Here is an 18,419-nt window from a genome sequence, read left to right on the forward strand (position 1 = left end):
CGTGGCTGCTTGCCTCACTGTGTGAGAATAAACAGCAAAAAGCAGAAAATCCCCCCTGAGGTGGGCACAGCCCAAGAGATCCGTGACAACGGAGCGTCAGTGAGAGGATTTATTGTGGGGAGTGGCGGCACCCGGGCGCTCCGTCCCTCCCGCGGGCACGGCCCCGGGGCGGGTTCTGCCCTGCCTGCGGGGAGCCCCCGGGGCTTTCTCCGGGCCAAAGCAGAGCACGGGGCAGGCCCGAACCCCTCAGGGCATTTGCCTCGAGGCCCGTCCTGCCTGGCGCGGGCGGCAGCTCAGTCACGGGCCGGGCCGGGCCGGGCGATCCCCGCTCAGCTTGCGGTGCCCTCCGCCCGCGCCCGGGCCCGCGCCCGCGCCGCCTCCGCCTCCTGCTCCAGCTCATCCAGGAACCGCTCCTGCGACACCGAGTAGAAGGTGTAACCGTCTGCGGGGGGAGTTAAGGAAAAGCAGCGTGCGCGGCCCCGGAGCCCCCCGGTCCCCCCGTTCCGCGGCCCCGGAGGATACAGATGCCAAACGTCACCGCGCCGATGCCGAGCGCCAGCAGAACGTTGCGGCTGCGGAGCCGGCGCTGCAGGGCGCGCTGGCGCTGGACGTGCTCCACCTGCGCCATGAGGCGGCGCTGCTCGGGGCTGAGCCCCGGCTCCCGGGCCGGGTCAATGCGCCGCGCGAACGCCGCCTCACCCGGCTCCCCCGGCGCCGCCATCTTGCCCCGCCGGCTCCGCGCGGAGATGTGACGTCACATCCGGCGGCGCTCGCTGGCCAGCGGAGGGTCCGGGCGGTGCGCGGCGCCGAGTGGGTGGTGCCCATCGCGGCATCGGCGAGTGCTGATTGGCGGGGTGGGGGTCACGTGGTGGGAAACGCCTCAGCCGGCCTGAACGGGGCCGGGGCCGGGGCCTGAACGGGGCCGGGGCCTGAACGGGGCCGGGGCCTGAACGGGGCCGGGGCCTGCCCAAAACCCGGCCAGACCCGGCCTGGTGCCGCCCCAGAGCGGCCGGGAGGAGGCGGTGGAGCCCCGGGCCGGTCTCTCCCCGCAGGGCCGGTGCAATCACTGCCGTTACGGCCTCGGCCCTGCCCCGCTCCATGGGGACTGAGGTGCCCCTGGGGGCCCGGGGCCGTGACTCAGGGCCCGTGTTCTGTGGGGTTGCTCCTGAGATTATCGAGGACACCCTGATCCACTTGGCCACGGAGAACGAGCAGTACCTGAGCGAGCTGCCCGAGCAGGCCGGGTGCTTCAAAGAGACGCGGATCGTGGGTGAGGCTCGGCACAGCAGCTCCCGGGGCGGCTGCACACCGAGCCTCGGGAGCTGCAGTGAGTGCCTGCTGTGCTTTTTGCAGAATTTATATTCCTTTTGGCTGAAAAATGGCACTTGGACCTGCCCACACGGTACCAGGCAGTGGAGTTACTAGAACGGTAATGAGAGTCCTAAACACAGCACATTTCCCATCCCCTGGTGGGGTTTTACTGCCCAGCCCTGTTTCACTCTGTCCCAAAACCACACAGGATTAATGAGCTTTGTCTCTTCTTTCATTTAATCTGAATTATTACTTCTACATATACTCCTATACATACATACATACATACATACATACATACATACATATTAATATACACATACATAATATATAGATTGATATATGTATATATATAAAATATACATAATAATATATATGTATATATTATATATACATATATGTATATATAATATGTTATGTGTATATATTATACTATATATAATATAGTATATATATTGTATTATTATAATACAAATAATATATATTTGTATTATATATATTATTATATTGTATATATTATAATGTATATTGTACAATATATATATTGTACATTGTATATATAATACATATACAATATATATTGCATATAATACACATATATACATATATAAATATTTATATATGCATACATTATATATTATATATATAAAATATATATCTATTTACACGTAGTATCTCTCTCTCTCTCTCTTTCTCTCTATGTATTTATTATATATATGTAGATATTATATATACACATATGTGGAATTGCCTTTGTTCCTTTTCCCCAGCAGCCAGCACCATTCTCTGAGCAACTGTGGCTTTTGTATATAATATATAATATTTTATCTAATATCTATTATATATTATATATACATAATAATATATATAATATATACATACATGTATATTATATATAATATATATCTATTTACACATATATATGTATATAATATATATTTTATATATATTATATGTATGTGTATATTATATATATATGTATATATTATATATACATGTATGTAGAATTGCCTTTGTTCATTTTCCTCAGCAGCCAGAACCATTCTCTGCATTCTCTGAGCAATTGTGGCTTTTGTATATACAATATACAATATATACATAATAATATAGTATATACAATATACACATACATGTATATTTTATATATATATATATATATGTATATATATATATATATATTTACACATATATATGTATATATTATATATACATGTATATGGAATTGCCTTTGTTCCTTTTTCTCAGCAGCCAGAACCATTCTCTGAGCAATTGTGGCTTTTGTATATACAATATATAATATATAATATATACATATGTGTGTATATTATATATATAATATCTATTTACACAACTATATGTATATATAATATATATTATGTATGTGTGTATTATATATATGTATATATTATATATATTAAATGTATGTGTATATTTTATATATGTATATATTATATATACACGTATGTGGAATTGCCTTTGTCCCTTTTCCTCAGCAGCCAGAACCATTCTCTGAGCAATTGTGGCTTTTGTATATATAATATATAATATGTAATATACAATATATATTATATATTATATTATATACATATATGTATATATTACATATATTACAGGTATGTGTATATTATATATATGTATATATTATATATACACATATGTGGAATTGCCTTTGTCCCTTTTCCTCAGCAGCCAGAACCATTCTCTGAGCAATTGTGGCTTTTGTAGGTTCATGATCAAGCAGGTAGAGCAGATGTGTGATGGCAGAGGGAGCACAAAAGGCCAGAGGAGCAGCTGGAGCTCTGTCAGGGATCAGATCACCAACACCTTTGTCCTGAGACTTGTGTCCTGTGTTCAGCTTGCCAGCAAACTCTCTCTGCACTACAGTGTAAGCCAGCTCAGCCTGTCCTTGCTCTAGCACCATGGTTAAATCTGCAGTGTATTAATCTCTCTTAAAAATAGATTTCCTTTTTGGAAGCCAGTAGTGATAATGAGATGCCAAGGACACCACATTCCCTTTAGGGTAGGTGAATTGCTGCTCACCCAGTAACAATTTGCTGGCAAGTGTTCCCATTCTGAGGGGGGGGGAAAAATGCAGGAAAATCTCAGCCCTGTGGTTGTCAAAAATTGTGTGTCCACACCTGCCTGGGGATGGTTTGTTGAGCTGAAACCTGTGGGGAAGGTCAGAGCTGGATTTCCCATGCCAGCTCAAAGGACTGGTGCTCAGCAGGAGCAGAGAGGTGTCACCACTTTGTTCCTGCCTTACTCCTGGAAGACATTTTGTCTCTTTTTCCTCGTCAGAGAGTGACCAGTGACACAGCTTTAACATTTCTGCAATCCATAAAATACTCCTACACTAAGCAGGAATTGCTGGAGTCAGAGCTTGCTGTTTTAAACACTCTGCAGTTCCACATCAACGTGTCAACCCCCTTGGCCTATGTGGAATTGCTCCTGGAGGTTCTAGGTGAGAGTATCACTCAGGGAGAAGGGGAAGGAAGTTTTTTAATAGGGTAACTGAGCTGTTGCTGCTCTGAAATGTCTCACATTACATATTTTTGCACATGAAACAGTTCAGATTTTCCAGAGCTTTTTAGATGAGGACTTTGTACTTTATAGAATGTTGTTGGACAGCCAGCCATGAGTCATTCAGTAAAATATTAAGAGTTTAAAGCCCCCAAATGTGGTGCCAGGCCAAATTTTCTACAATCACTCACCATTTTCTTGGCCCACTGTGGAAACCCAGGGCACCCAGGGAATATTTCTCTGTCTGCTCTGGGGTGCCCTGACCCCCAGGGGAGCTCTGACTTTGACCCTCATTCATGGAGAAAGTTTCCCAGACTTCAACATAGACTGGAACCCACAGAAGTGAGAAATTGAGGTTTTGGGGTTTTTAGTGTGTTGTGGGTGGAAGCAAGATGGAGGGCACAGGGTGTTGTCCTGGGTTTCTTCTTCTTCCTTCTTGGGTTTGGGTGGCATTTTGCAATTGGGCAGAAAAGTCCACACTGGGATCAGTTATTGGGTTAAAAGGGAAAATAATCCAGGTGTCAGTTCTTAATTGGATAGTTTAGTTTTAAAAGACCTTGTACCAAGAGATTGTTGGCCATTTTGTGCCTTCTAATGAAAAGCTGCCCAACTCACAGCAGTGAGACTGTGTTACTGATCAGAAATAACCAACACTTGAGTCTGAACATGAATTACTGTCTCAAGTGCCTTCAATGCAGACCCAGAGACACCCAGAACTGGTACCAGCACAGCCCAGTCCTGACAGCCTGAATTTCAGAGTGAAATTACACTGAGGCTGAGGGATCCTGTGGCATTCAGAGTCAGGGCAGTTGTCCTCAGAATTCCCTCTCCCTTCTGGTACCTCAGACTCAGTGTAGTGACCCAGAACGTGGCACTGATGGTGTGATCTCTGCCAGGATACAATGGCTGCTTGCTTCCTGCCAAACCTTTACACCAGCTGTGTGTGCAGCTGCTGGACCTCTGCTACCTGACCAGAGAGACCATCTATGACACCCTGCTGAAGATTGCCATCGAGAACTCCACACCCAGCAAACTGCAGATGTAAGGCCTGAAAATGACTTAAAATAATAAAAATAACCCTTTGAAATGAAAACCCCTTGAAAAAGTTAATAAATAGCAGCATATGCAGGTATTTATGCCATTTTGGGCCATAGCACATGCTGCTATTTATGCCATTTTGGGCTATTTCTCATTATGCCATTTTAAAAAATAATTTGAGGGGACATTCATCATTGTTTCTAAATACACCAGTTCAAACAACATGCTTTTCCACACCTGCTTCAAGGGCAAGGAAAGTGTTTCATTTGGTTGAAATCCAGCCTTGCACTGTCAGTTCCAGTGGTTTATTCAGGCTGGCCTAAATAAACCAACATGTCCTGGGCACTGGCAGGTGCTTTTGAACTGTGAAGCAACTTTTACACCTGAACACACTTTTCTTTCTGCAGAGCCAAGTTTTTAACAGTGAAGGAAGATTTCATGCTCCTGGCTGTTGGAGTTATCAGTACAGGGGTGTTCATCCTGAGCCCTGGGCACTGGGAACAGGTACAGTCACTGCTGAAGGCATTGGCTCCACGGGAACACAGTGCCAAGGTGGTTTATCTGTTCCAGCACAGCAAACACAGTGCCAAGGTGCTTTATCTGTGGTGGTTCCAGCACAGCAAGTGGGGCTGCACTGGGAGGGGACACCTCTGTCTTTTAGCACAAAGCATGTGGGTTTCTGTCAGAGCTGTGTGCTGGCACTGGTGAGTGTGTGGTGTGTTGTTTTTTGAGTTAGGTTTTATGAGCTCTTAGAGAAACTGATTACACTTGAGATAGTTTAGCTACTTTGAATGGTATAAAATTAGTAGGATGGCTTTTGAGGTAGTGTTGGAAATAGAAAAATGTTTAATAAAAGGCAAATAACAAAGCTCTTACAGAGAAAAATTGACTTAAGGGGAAGAGGTTCTTGCTCCTGCTAAAACATCCCACAAAGGCAATTATTGCCTCTGTTCTCTTCCTTTTCTAGTGAATTACCTAGGCTGGACCTCTTGGCCTCTGTCCAGTTGGACAGCCCCAGGTCTGAGGTGAAGTCCCAAAGGGCCTATGAGGTATCTTTTGTATCAAATTGGGAGAGAAACTTCTAGGCTTTTTGCCTTTTTAAGCAGACAAAGAATAATTTAGTCACTCCTTCAACAGGGGGCACATTCCTACAAGTGTCCTCACCTTTAGTGCTTCACAGAACAAAACCCCACAGGCAATATTCCACGGGCAGGTAGAGCAGTTACTCTTGTCAGTCTGTAAACTCACAGATTTAGGTGATCTTTTCTTTTTTTCAGGCTGTGGAGCATTTAAACTGCATCACTGGCATTACTCCCCAGAGCATCCTGGAGTTCTCCTACGCCGTGGTGAGGCGCGTGGTTGGCAGCACCACACCCGAGCAGCACCGTGGCACCAGATCCCCTCAGGACAGAATCCCTCCTCAGAAATAGAACCACCCTGTCCCTCCAGTCACTGGCCCAGCAGTAGGAGCTGTCACACTGCTGACAGCTGTCCCTGCTCTGTGACACTGCCCAGCACAGCTCAGGGTTACCTGAATTCTGTCATGTGTTAATTAGCAAAGCTTGTCCTGCTGGGCATCACAGTCATGCTCTGGAAGGAGGCTCAACAGCACCACAGTGTTTAGAAATGCCCTAAAAGCTTTATTGTAACAGCTGCATCTTGTAAGTTTGGGATCTAAGCTCTCTTTAATCAGAGATCCCTCAGAGTGGTTGTGTTTGAAAGGTGCTGCCATGGCTGGTGGGACCAGCTCTCACAAATGGGGCGGCTCTGTCTCCTCCTGCTGCTTTTATAGAACCCCTGCTTTATAAAACAGGGATTGTCCTCTCTGTGCCAGCACTGTGACCACCACCACAGCAGTGCCCAGCCTGGCTGTCCCTGCCAGTGCCAGGGGTCTGTGCTGTGCCAGGCACTGCTGGCTGGAAACACCTGGAATAATTTCATTGTTTCCTCAGCACTGCCCTGTGCAGGAACAGCCTGCAGGAGGGATTACAGTGTTGTAATGGTCTCAAACCTTTTTAAGTTCAGCAGCACAAAGAAGTGCTGATATGACTTAGAAAATATTTTATTTTAAATTCTTTAATGAGCAGGCAGAGTTCTGGCAGTTTTCCCACATTATTCCTTGTGTTTGTCATGTCCTGCTTTTCCAACCTTGCATTAGCTGTAACAGAGCAGCTTCAAACTGATGCTCATTTGACAAGGATTTATGTGCATGGCCATAAACCCCAAAAATAACAGTTTAGAATCCATTTAATAGCTGGGTTTTATTCTGTTCAACTCAACAATACAATTTTGCATACTGCTTTTCTACAAACTACTTGTAATAATGGCATTGTAAATAAAGTGTCTTGTGGATTTTTGGTATTGTAAACATTTTGTACTGGTTAATGTTAAGAGATATCTTCATTTGCCTTTCTCCAACACAATGCAGACACTCCATGGCTGCCAGGCCAAGTTCTGATCACAGTTACTTGTTATAGAATTGGGATGAGACCCAGGCCAGGCCCCATTTCAGGTTAGTTAACATGAATTTTAGTGCTTTTGTCCACTGCTCTTCAGAGTTAAATTGTGTTTTAATTGAATAAGAGCCACCACTGCCACCTGTGTCTTCAATCTTTCCTTTGTCCACGTCCATCCTGTATCACACACAAGCTTTAATTAGTGTATTCCTACTGCAAGCATTTAACCTCAGTATGACACCAAGCACTACATTTTAAATCTGACAATAACACTATTCTGTTTTTAAAGAGATCTGAGCAAGCCTCAGGACTCCACCCAAGGGGCTGGCTTTTAAGTTTCAATGAAACTATCAAACACATCATAAAGAATTGCAGATGATTTCTGAAAAATCAGGGCTGAAACAATGCTAGGAAGAGCACACGGGGCTGAATTTGACATTTTGTGGCAACACTCACCTGTAAGGCAAACAAAACCGAGTTTCACCTTTCTCCACTTCCTCTTTGAACTGCTGCACACAGTCCAGGAATGCCACCATGGCATGATCAAACTTATTGTCCCAGAAGAACCTCAAGCCTCCAGAGCAGTACAGGGGAAGCTCCTGGAAAAGATATTTGTATCAGGAACACCAAGCACTTGTTTTGATATGGTCACTGCAGCTTTTTAACCTCATGTGATGCTTAAATTTGTCATGGGATGCTGAGAAATGGCTTGTGGCACAGGGCAAGTGACTTGGTTTTGTGCAAGTCCCTACCATGTGCACGCATATTTTCCTGACTTCCAGCAACCCCAAATCATGCAATCTACCTGCCAATCACCCCAAAACATGCCTCTGCCTCTGGCCAGGTGTGTCATTCAACAGTTCTACTGCTGGCTGGCAGCACCAGTGGCTTCATACAGGATGTGAGATATCACCATGCTGGAGGAGCTGGGGCAGCCAGCTTTGCTGGACTCCAAATCCATAGAGACCAAGCTTTTCCTGCACCCCCAGTGTGACCAGGGCTCTGGCACTCAAGATCAATGTCCCATGCTTTGTACAGGATCCCTTACCTTGGATTTGTCTGTGAGGGACTCCAAATAGGAGTGGTTGCCGTAGGGGACAAGGCGGTATCTGAAAAAAAGGAGACAGAATTCACAGAATTCACAGGCACCTGAGTCTGCCTGTCCTCCTCTGGGCCATGAATGACCTGTGGGTGGTTTTGCAGGTACCTCTGGAACTTCAGGCCCATTTTGTTGGCCAGGGCATGCAGCAGCAGCACAGTCTGCCCCCAGGCAGCGTTGATCTCGTTCCACTCCACAGGAACGCTGGGGAGGCGGCCAAGCCTGAAGTTATTTATTGTGCCAAACTGCCCACTGTGCCTGTGATAAGGAGAATTATAAATAAATGTGCTAGGCTGGGAAAAGCTCATGGCCTGATAACCAAATAGGGGCTGTGTCCTAAGAGCACAGCACACACAGTGCCAGCCAAGCACAAGGAGGGTTTGGGGCTATTCTTAACAAGTGTATGTAAACACCAAACACTTGCTGTCTTTTTGTCACAAAAGCACAACAAAAACCCCCAGCCAGCCTCTCCAAGCTGCCTGCTCTGTGATCCCCAATGCCAGTGTCACTGCTGGCTGGCACAGGGGTTGCCAAAGTGTTACAAAGGAGCCATTTCCCACTCCCACAGCCTGGCACACTTTCCTCAGCTGCCACTCCTGACAGGTGGCACTCACTGCTTTGCTGGGAGGTAACTGTGAGCTGGCTTGCACCTTTCCTATCAAATGCAGTGCCTTCAAAACCTTCACACTGCAGATTCCAAGAAAATGGGTATAATATCCCAATGTCCACATTACCAGATGTGAAAGGTAGCATTGAACACGTTGGTTTTCTTTAGCTTGTCCAGCTGCATCTGGGCATAGCGCATTTGGTTGTCCACACTCTTCAGCTCATCATCCAGCTCCAGCTGCTGCCTCTTGAACTCACAGTATTCCTTCTGGTACCTTTGAGCACAAACAGGACAAGAAGTGCTGAGGGCTGGCTTCTACCTCAGAGTGACAGCTCTGCAGGCCAGTTTGGTCTCTCTTTTTGTGCACAGAGCGAACCACTGGCATTTGGGCACATTTACAAATTTCTCATTTATTTTTTGCCTCCAAGCCCTGCCACTCACTGAGCCTCCTCCTGCTCCAGCCGCTCAGCCTCTGCCCTGACTTTCTCAAAGTCCTCAGCCACAATCTTGCGGTTCTTCTCCACATCCTCCAGCTCCTGGATCAGCCGCTCCTCCTCCAGTGCCAGCTCCTTCAGCTCTGTCTGCAGCTTCTCTTTGTCATCCTCGTTCATCTGCTCCAGAATCTCCAGGCATCTCCTAGAGGAGAAGAACAGGATTGCCAGGACAGGTATCCTGGGAAGTCCTGCACTGGCAGCCCCTGCAGCTCTTGGCAATCCTGAGCTCTCCATGAGACATAAACTTTAAGGAATTTAGAGATTTTAGAGGAGCTAAGATTTTAGTTAGAGATAAGTTTTATTGGAGTTAATTAAAATAAATGGGTAGGCCTTGATGAAGCAAAGAGTTAGTAGTTAACTAATAAACGATTTCCTGTCAGTACAATGTTTGTTTAGCTGGGTTTATAATGAAGAATATAGAAACTGATAAATAGCTGTTAAGAACATAAGACAATTGTTTTTAGGAACATAAGACAATTTTGGGCCTCCTCTGTTCTGAAACCACCTGAAGATGAGGAATGGGAGCTCTACCAAGGTTCATTTGTCATATTTGCATTGAAAAGGTAGAAAGGTCAGAATGAGGAAGACTTCATTTACTTCCTCACTCTGGGACTCCTGACCCATTTCAAGGAACAAACTACTCATGCTTAATAGCTTTTGAACTAATTACCATGCTTATTAGCTTTTGAACTAATTACCATACAGAGCAGGGACTGGGATGTACCTAAGTTATGAATATGTATTTGTATTTTGGGTATTCAATATTTGTATAGATAAAAGGGCTCTGTAATCACCTGTAAATTGTGGTGTGTATTTGGGAGTTATCTCAAAATAAACATAGACTTTCTAACTCTGTTAGAGAGTTTTTGTCCATCACACTGGGATATCAGTACCAGATCAACATCCATGTTTTTAATAAATCATCCACACTGATTGTGCCTCAAGCCACAGCAGCTCTGTCACCTCTGCATCACTCACTTGTAGTTCTGGCACTCGTTCTCTGTGATGTTGAGCTGTGTGTCCAGCTGGTCCAGCAGAGTGTCTGTGCATTCCTCACACAGGGGGTGATCCACGTCTGTCTGCCCAGACATGATGTCAAAGAGGTCTCCAGTGACCTGGAGGAAGGGCTCACATCAATGCAAGTGAAACCTCAGGCAGCTGCCTGCTGCTTCTCAGCAGCTTCAATTAGCAGAATCTTCTTTGCAGGCCAAATATTGATAAAAATAACCTATCTCTGCTCAACTACTCCACAACCAAGCCCCTGGAGGACAAATGCTATGGGAAACTTTGCAGTTTAGTTTTGCAGAGCATCAGGAAAAACTGAAGCTCCATTCCCAAGGATCTGAGTCTGCCAGCTCGTGACCCACTTGCCTTCAGTCTCCTGCTGAGGTTTTCCATGGTGCCGCCATCCGAGGCCTCTCCGATCAGCGTGAAGCTGTTGGCACTTTCTGTTGACATCATTCTTGGAAAGAACATGTTGTAAGTGCTGAGGGGAGGCAGCTCCAGCACCAAACCACAACCTGGGGCTAGCTCAGGGCAAAGGGAGAGCAGGAGGACGGGGCAACCCGTGTTTTGGGGGCTCAGCTGGGTTTGTGCTGACCCACAGTGCAACAAGGATGGTGCAGCTCTGTGTTCAAACTGAAAAGGAGTCCGAGGGCCAGGGGGATCCTGCAGGGGAAGCTCTGGGGGCTCACGGGAGCTATTTGTGACTGAACCACGGGGATCCTACAGGGGAAGCTCTGGGGGCTCACAGGAGCTGTTCAGTGTGACCCAGCCAGGGGGATCCTGCAGGGGAAGCTCTGGCGGCTCACAGGAGCTGTTCAGTGTGACCCAGCCCCGTGAGGGGACATTTCTGAGGGGCTGCCCCAGGCTCCCAGCTGGCAGGGTCGTGGCTGTACCTGGCAGGCGGGATGAACCTCCTGGACACGCCATCCTGCCGGTTCTCCACGAAAGCTTCCTGGAGGCAAGGAAACCCCGTTACCGGCAGGCCCGGGGGAGCTGCCGCTGCCGCCGCTCCCCGCCGCCGGCCCCGCCGTACCTCCGTGAGGGCGCTCTCCTCTTCGTGCAGGTCCCCGGGCCTGGCCGGGGCGGCGCTCACCAGCGGGGCTGTGGGAGAGACGGCGTCAGCCAGGCCCAGGCCTAGGCCCGAGCCCCGGCCGCCCACCCCACCCCACGGCGCCCGGTACCGGTGAGCTCCTGGATGGTGAGGCGGTCGAGCACCTTGAAGGAGGTGTCGAGCTTGAGCGGCTGGCAGCAGCGCTGGCACACGAAGCTGACGTGCGCGGTGCCGCCGGTGCCGCCGCCGCCCGCCCGCGCTGCCTCCATCGCGCCGCCCGCGCGCGCCCCGCCATCGCCGCGCGCCGGACGTGACGCAGGCGGGGGCGCGGTCCCGGCGCCGCCATTTTCGGTGTCCCCGCCCCGGGCGGCGCTGGAGCGGCCGGGACGCGGCGGCGCGCGTGCGCGGCAGGGGCCGGTCACGCGGGCGGCGGGCGCGCGCGGCATTGGCGGGCGCGCGGCGTGAGGTCATTTCCGGTGTGGGCCCCGGGGAAGCGGAGCGGCCCCGAGACCGGACCCGCCATGGCCTCGCTGCTCAAGGTGGACCCGGAGGTGAAGCTCAAGGTGCGCCCCGGCCCCGCCGCTCGCCCCGCCCCGCTCCGGCCCCGCTCCGGCCCCGCTCGGCCGCCGCCTCCGCCCCGCCGGCCCGCACCGAGCTCTGCCGCCGCCGGCCCGGGGCGGGGCGGGCTTGGGGCCGCCCCACGGCGCCTCCGGGCCGTTCCAGCCCGGCCCGCCCGCCCCGACGAGCCCCCGGTGTCTCCACCCCCGCCCGGCCCTGCAGCGCCGGGGGGCGGGGATGCGGCCGGGGCTGGGCTGCGGCCGCCCCCGAGCCGGGCCCGGCTGCCCCGGGGGGCGGCCCGGAGGATCCGAGCATCTTCCCTCCCGGTTCCCGGCTCCCCGCAGCGCCCGGGGTCATGGGGGGCGGATGGAGCCGCCCCGGGCAGCCCCGCTCGGTGCTGGCGGGCTCCTCCCGGTCCCCCGGGAGAGCGGGAGCCGAGCCGGGAGGGTCGTGCGGGGCTCAGCGCGGCCGCCCCGGCTGTTCGGAGCCACCCTGACTGTCCCTGTTTGCTTCTCTAGGTTGACTCCTTCAGGGAGCGGATCACGAGTGAGGTGAGTGCCACGGGCCCAGCAGCAATGGCGTTTTCTTTTTTGCCCTTATCTTTGTGACACACTCGGCCGTGGGCTGAGCCTGCCCTGGAAGCTCGGCAGCACCCAGCTGATGCCCTCAGCACCGCTGTGAACCTCCTAAACTCCTAAATCCCACCTGGGCTTTGTGTAGTGTTGGCAGCAGGAAGCACTGGGTTCTCTTTGTTTCCTGCTTGTGCACAGATGATTTCCCTGCTGTTCTTGCCTGCTGGTGGGAGCCACGTGGCTTCTCCCACATCACTGTTTGTTCTTCCTTTCTCTCTCAGGCTGAGGACCTCGTAGCAAACTTTTTCCCAAAGAAGCTGTTAGAACTCGATGGATTCCTTAAGGTAGGGTGTGCCTTGTGCTCTGCATCCTTTTCCACCTGCAGCTACATTTTGAAAGTCCTGTGGCAGGTCTCTCCAGGGCTGTTTTCTGAGCATCTCACCTTGCTGCAGGGACACGAGGCAGCAGCTGCAGTGCTGTTGGCTCTGGAGGGGTGCTGCCTTGTGCAGTTTGCTTTGTGTGATGTCTCACATTTATTTTCCTCCCCACTGGGCTGTCCCTGGCAGTGCTGGGCTCTCACAGGGACACCATGGCCTGGCACTCAGGGTGTGGGGGGTCCACAGTCTATTTCCAGGCTCTTTATCTTCATTCATCCTAATTTTGGACAAGAAGGAGGCCTGAATCTTTTCTGTTGTTGTGTTTGGTGTGGCAGAATTTGTTAGCTCGTGATCAGGTAACAACTCTGCTTTACTTTGCAGGAACCCATCCTGAATATTCATGATCTGACTCAGATCCATTCGGACATGAACCTCCCAGTGCCTGACCCAATTCTTCTCACCAACAGCCACGATGGACTGGATGGGGTAAGGTTACTGTGCTGCCTGTGCTCCCAGCTCCCGTTCAAACTGCATGGTTTGCTCTCTGCTGGGGTGGGATATTCTTATTTAACACCAGGCCTTGGCCCAGAGGCTGTTGGAGATTGATCTCTCAAGCCTGGAGGTAACACAGCTCTGCAGCTCTTCCTGGGATTTAAGGAAGAGTGTTTAGAAACCAGGAACGTGGCAGAGCTCTAAGTTTTCCTTTTTTTTTTTGTTTTCCTTTGCAACATTCTACAGCTTACAACTAGTTAGTGAGTAAAACATTTTATATATTTTAGCCAAATATGAAAAAGAGGAAGCTGGAAGACCACGACGAGACCTTTCAGGGTAAGAGACTCCCCAAGTCCCCTGTATTGCTGCCTACTCCCTGAGCTTTGGAGATGCAGATTGTGCAAGCCCCACCTGCCCTGCCTTGACAGCAGCTGCTGCTCAAGCAGCCCAGTGCCTGACCTACAGATGTTTTGATGTGGAGGAGTCAGCTTCCAGCTCCTAGAAGCATAATTAGTACTTCTCTGATAGACAAAAGTAGTGCTTGGCTGGGTCTGGGCCTGCTGACAGAGGCAGCTATCTCCTGGTTCTGAGGATCTGTGCAGTTCCTCTCTTTGTCTGGAAGAACATTCCAGGCTTTGCATTAAGCTGAGACTGAAACTTCTTGTGCACCAGGAAAACTCTTTGTGCTCAGCATCCTCGAGCTCTTCAATCTCATCCTGCTCTGTGTTCTCTCCTTTCCTCCCCTTGTGGTCACTGCTTGTGCCATGTCCCTTTCCCCTTCCCCACAGGTGGCCACAGCCTGGCTCAGCCCCTTTCTGGCCTTGCTGGGAGCTGAGTGAGGCTCAGGTGTCCCCTCAGCCCATCCCTGGTGCAGCTGCTCCTGTGAGCCCCTGACACTGAGGGTTTGTCTGTGCCACAGGTACCAAAGTGTTTGTGATGCCCAATGGGATGCTGAAGAGCAACCAGCAGCTGGTGGACATCATAGAGAAAGTGAAACCAGAGATCAGGCTGCTCATTGAGAAGTGCAATACGGTGAGCCTGGAGCAGGGGGAGGCAGGGGGGTGGTGTTACTCCTGCAGAGGTGGAGCTGTGGGAGGAGCAGGTCCCTCTGTGCTGCAGATGAGGAAAGGCAGGGCTTTGTCCTGTCTGGCAGGGGCCTGGGGAGCTCTGTGCTTCACCTGAAGGAGAAGGATGTCTGATATCAGTCCTCATGAGGCTTTGCCTTGCCCTTCTTTTGCCCAGCACAGACTCCTGTGGCATGGTGAGGAGAGCTTTCCATGGGAAGCTGGGCCTGTGCTGGCTGGCATGGCATCCCAGCCATGTGGGAGGTGATCCTGGAAGTGTTACAGGTTCATAAGGGCCCTGCAGCAGCTGATCATGAGCTCTGTTGCAAAGGGAGGGTCCTGGGAGCTCCTCCTGACATTGCTGAGAGAAATCTTTGTGCAGCTGTTGGCTTTGGTCAGTGCTGTGATCTCTCCACTGCAGGTCAAAATGTGGGTGCAGCTTCTCATTCCCAGGATAGAGGATGGGAACAACTTTGGTGTTTCTATTCAGGTAAGGCACTGCTCTGTGCTCCAGGGGCTTGGATCTCTGATGTTCCTCTGAATTTTTCAGTTCATGATGTCCAGCAGCTGCAATCATGGGGTTGGCTTAGATTTTAAAACCCAAACCTGAACTTGATGTGGTGCTGCTGAAACAGACAGTGCTTCCTGAGCCCTGAAGGCCAGCTGCAGCCTACAGGAGCTAACTTTCCTTGTCTCCCCTGCAGGAAGAAACAGTTGCTGAGCTTAGGACTGTGGAGAGTGAGGCAGCATCTTACCTGGACCAGATTTCTAGGTGGGCATGCAAGAACAGACTTCTTCTTTGGGGATGTCCTTGGAAGAGGAATGATTTTGGGAAAGGTCCTCCAGCTGTTCTTAGAGGGTAGCTTGGACCTGAAAATAATCCTTGTGCTGTTTATCTGAGCTTTAATCTCTCTCTTTCCCTGCCAGATACTATATCACAAGAGCAAAGTTGGTTTCTAAAATAGCTCTATTGGGATCTCCTTGGAAGAGGAATATTTTTGGGAAAGGTCTTCCAGCTGTTGTTAGAGGGCAGCTTGGATATTAAAGTAATCTTGGTTATTTATCTGAGCTTTAATCTCTCTCTTTCCCTGCCAGATACTATATCACAAGAGCAAAGTTGGTTTCCAAAATAGCTTTATTGGGATTTTTTTTGGGATCTCCTTGGAAAAGAATGTTTTGGGAAGGGTCCTCCAGCTGTTGTGCAAGGCAGCTTGGACATGAAAATAATTCTGGTGCTGTTTATCTGAGCTTTAATCTCTCTCTTTCCCTGCCAGATACTATATCACAAGAGCAAAGTTGGTTTCCAAAATAGCCAAGTACCCTCATGTGGTAAGTCAGCGGGCACGTGCAGATTTCCACGTTGATGCTGGGACTCTGAGCTCTTTGTCCCTGTCCTTTCTGAGCTGAGGGTGCTGGGGGAAGAGGAGGGGATGCTGTGAGGATTGAGCTGAGGTTGGGGGGCTCTGTGGGAGCCTGGGCTGAGCTGTGTGTGCCCCACAGGAGGATTATCGGCGCACCGTGACGGAGATCGACGAGAAGGAGTACATTAGTCTGCGCCTCATCATTTCAGAGCTGAGAAATCAATATGTGAGTGAAAGCACACAGCCACACTGTGCTCCTGCTGCTGCTCCTCTCCCCTTTCCCCCTGGGCCTGCCTGCTTCCCACTTTGCCTCCAGTGAGGTGTTTCTCCAGCATCTCCCAGAGATGCAGGTGTTTCCATAATGCAAAATATTGGTGCCCCCTCTGTGGGAATCTGATCCTCAGCTCTTCATACAGTACAAGCCAATCCTAGGGTTTCTGAATGAATGTTTTTGGTATTTTATATACTGGTTTTGTAAGGTTTAGCTTATCTTAACCAGGTGTGTGGTTGCACACAATGCTTGAGGGTGGTGCTGCTGTGGTAGCCAGTGCTTATGGTGAAAGCTGGATGGTTGGCCTCCTGTCTGAGTCTTGTTCTTCCTTTTTGCAGGTCACTTTGCATGACATGATCCTTAAAAACATTGAGAAGATCAAGAGGCCTCGGAGCAGCAATGCTGAGACCCTCTATTAAGTGTCAACGTTTGAACTTGAGAACTGTTCAGTCAACTAAAGACCGTCATTGCCTTGGTTTGTTACGTGACTATCGAGATGGGAAACTGGCTGGAAATAGTATTGCATTCTTAGTTAAACTCTAAAGAAATTCTTGCCTAGTTTTGTGATTGGTTTTGTTCAGGTCTCAGGAGCTCTCCCTCTTCCTCTAGTCACTGGTAGTAGAGGCCATGCTGCACTGGAGGCCCCAGAGGCTGCTGCAGCCAGACAGGGACATTCCTTCATGCCTTGCTTCCTACCTGAGTGGGAACAACACTATAGACCAAGCCCTTGTCCTGTCCCATCTCTTGTCTGGTGGCTGCTCTGGGGTCTCTGGAACAGGGCAAAGAGCCCAGCACAAGGGCAGCCTGGCAGTGCCACAGCAGGGCAGCTCTGTCCCCACTGCTGGCTGTGGCCAGGCCCCTCTGCCACCAGCTCTGCACTGACCAGGGCCCCTGCCCCTTGGCAGCTGTGCTCTGGTGCCACTGAGCCATCTGCACTCCCTTTCAGCCTGCCCCACAGGTCTCTGCCTCACCACTCCTGCCTGGATCAGTGCAGAGCGTGAGGCAAATGCTTGGAACTAGAGCTGGTGCTGTCCTGGCTGTCATGAGCTCAGGTGGCTTCTGCCATTTGACTAGAGCCACTTCCTTGGCTAAAACCAATGTTCCTTCACGTACATCCCAGTTGCCCCTTCAGCATGGGCTGCTTTTGCCTGGGCTGAGGGAAGGGAGGGGCTGGAGATCTGATGCTAAAGTCCTAAAATATCTCTGTGCATGTGATCAGACTGAGTCCCCCTGTCCCTGGCAGTGCTTCCTGGTGCCTGGGCAGGGCAGGCTGGCTGCCACAGCTGGTGCTTGATGGTGAGGGTGGCTGATACCCACCTGTACCTTGCAGACCTTGCAGTCTTTCCCCTGCAAAGGGCACACTCCTGTGCCTGGTGACTCCTCCGAGCTGCCAGAACATTTCGTGGTCCATTACAAACCCCCTTGGAAATGACTGGTTGTACTGCGTCAGTTTTTGTGTGTGGCAAGTGGGCCCATAACGCTGCAGGCTTCAAAATTTTCTTATTTATAGTATTTCTACTTAAGTCCCTTAATCAGGGAAGGTTAAATCATTTGTTTCAGGAACCTTGCTGTTTCCCAGGTCTCGCTGTTACACCTGTATATTCTTATTGTGCAGTAGCCTTAAGAGTTGTGTTAATCTCATTGTAACAACAGTGACAAATGGAATGAACTTTCTTCCCTTATTTTTTTTTTTTTTACTTTGTTTTTAGTTTGTTTAATTATTTTCTCTGCTTCCACATCTAAGAGCCATGTTGTCTCTTGCTGGTTTCCCAGGGATTTGCCCAGAGTGTGGGGGGCTGCTGGCCCTTGCTATAGACTCTTCTGTTGTTGTTTGTAGTTAAGTCAACTCTTAGTCTTCCCGCTAATAAATATTCAGTAACAAACCAACTGTGTTGAGCTGCTGTCTGGGAGCAGCACTTCCCCTTGTGTTTCTTTGTATTGATTCCTTTTAATTTGTTCAGCTTTCTTTGCCAGATGAACCTATGTAAACTTTTACCATGTCAAGAAATTAAAATGAGGTACTTGGAATTCTTTCAAGGCAGCCCCCTGTGTGTGATGCTGGGCTCTTAGGCCATGCAGGTTTAGTGTCCAGTTCTGGTTCTGCCTTTGTCACCTTCAGTTGCTCCTTCCCTTCATTCTCCTC

The 18,419-nt window shown here is 49.7% G+C and overlaps 4 protein-coding genes across 5 annotated transcripts; 2 read left to right on the forward strand and 2 right to left on the reverse strand.

Moving 5' to 3' along the window:
• Positions 1-95: 95 nt before the first annotated feature.
• LOC132084234 (cytochrome c oxidase assembly factor 3 homolog, mitochondrial) lies at positions 96-760 on the reverse strand. Its single transcript, XM_059489300.1, is given in 2 exon segments — positions 96-442; positions 523-760. Coding segments are annotated over 2 exon segments (351 nt in total). The 3' UTR covers positions 96-329.
• Positions 761-906: 146 nt separating this feature from the next.
• CNTD1 (cyclin N-terminal domain containing 1) lies at positions 907-7,237 on the forward strand. Its single transcript, XM_059489255.1, has 7 exons — positions 907-1,270; positions 1,354-1,429; positions 3,037-3,196; positions 3,610-3,772; positions 4,728-4,872; positions 5,277-5,373; positions 6,147-7,237. Exons 1-7 carry the CDS (start codon positions 1,099-1,101, stop codon positions 6,297-6,299), a joined length of 966 nt encoding a protein of 321 aa, XP_059345238.1. The 5' UTR covers positions 907-1,098; the 3' UTR covers positions 6,300-7,237.
• Positions 7,112-11,887, reverse strand: BECN1 (beclin 1). 2 transcript variants are annotated; one of them, XM_059489217.1, is made up of 11 exons: positions 11,712-11,887; positions 11,564-11,631; positions 11,424-11,482; positions 10,897-10,987; positions 10,504-10,640; positions 9,473-9,667; positions 9,159-9,305; positions 8,533-8,682; positions 8,374-8,434; positions 7,782-7,924; positions 7,112-7,502 (listed from the first exon to the last, which is right to left on the reverse strand). In XM_059489217.1, exons 1-11 carry the CDS (start codon positions 11,848-11,850, stop codon positions 7,334-7,336), a joined length of 1,359 nt encoding a protein of 452 aa, XP_059345200.1. In that variant the 5' UTR covers positions 11,851-11,887; the 3' UTR covers positions 7,112-7,333. The 2 variants fall into 2 exon arrangements, with proteins under 2 accessions (XP_059345200.1, XP_059345199.1); XM_059489216.1 differs by having other exon boundaries at positions 11,424-11,631.
• A 151-nt stretch (positions 11,888-12,038) lies between these two features.
• PSME3 (proteasome activator subunit 3) lies at positions 12,039-18,163 on the forward strand. Its single transcript, XM_059489277.1, has 11 exons — positions 12,039-12,144; positions 12,658-12,690; positions 12,993-13,055; positions 13,470-13,574; positions 13,868-13,916; positions 14,500-14,612; positions 15,066-15,134; positions 15,349-15,416; positions 15,919-15,973; positions 16,145-16,231; positions 16,615-18,163. The coding sequence occupies exons 1-11, from the start codon at positions 12,103-12,105 to the stop codon at positions 16,693-16,695; spliced, it is 765 nt and encodes a 254-aa protein (XP_059345260.1). The 5' UTR covers positions 12,039-12,102; the 3' UTR covers positions 16,696-18,163.
• The last annotated feature ends 256 nt before the right edge of the window (positions 18,164-18,419 follow it).

Source organism: Ammospiza nelsoni, chromosome 26 (assembly GCF_027579445.1).
Source record: "Ammospiza nelsoni isolate bAmmNel1 chromosome 26, bAmmNel1.pri, whole genome shotgun sequence".
NCBI classification, from domain to species: domain Eukaryota; kingdom Metazoa; phylum Chordata; class Aves; order Passeriformes; family Passerellidae; genus Ammospiza; species Ammospiza nelsoni.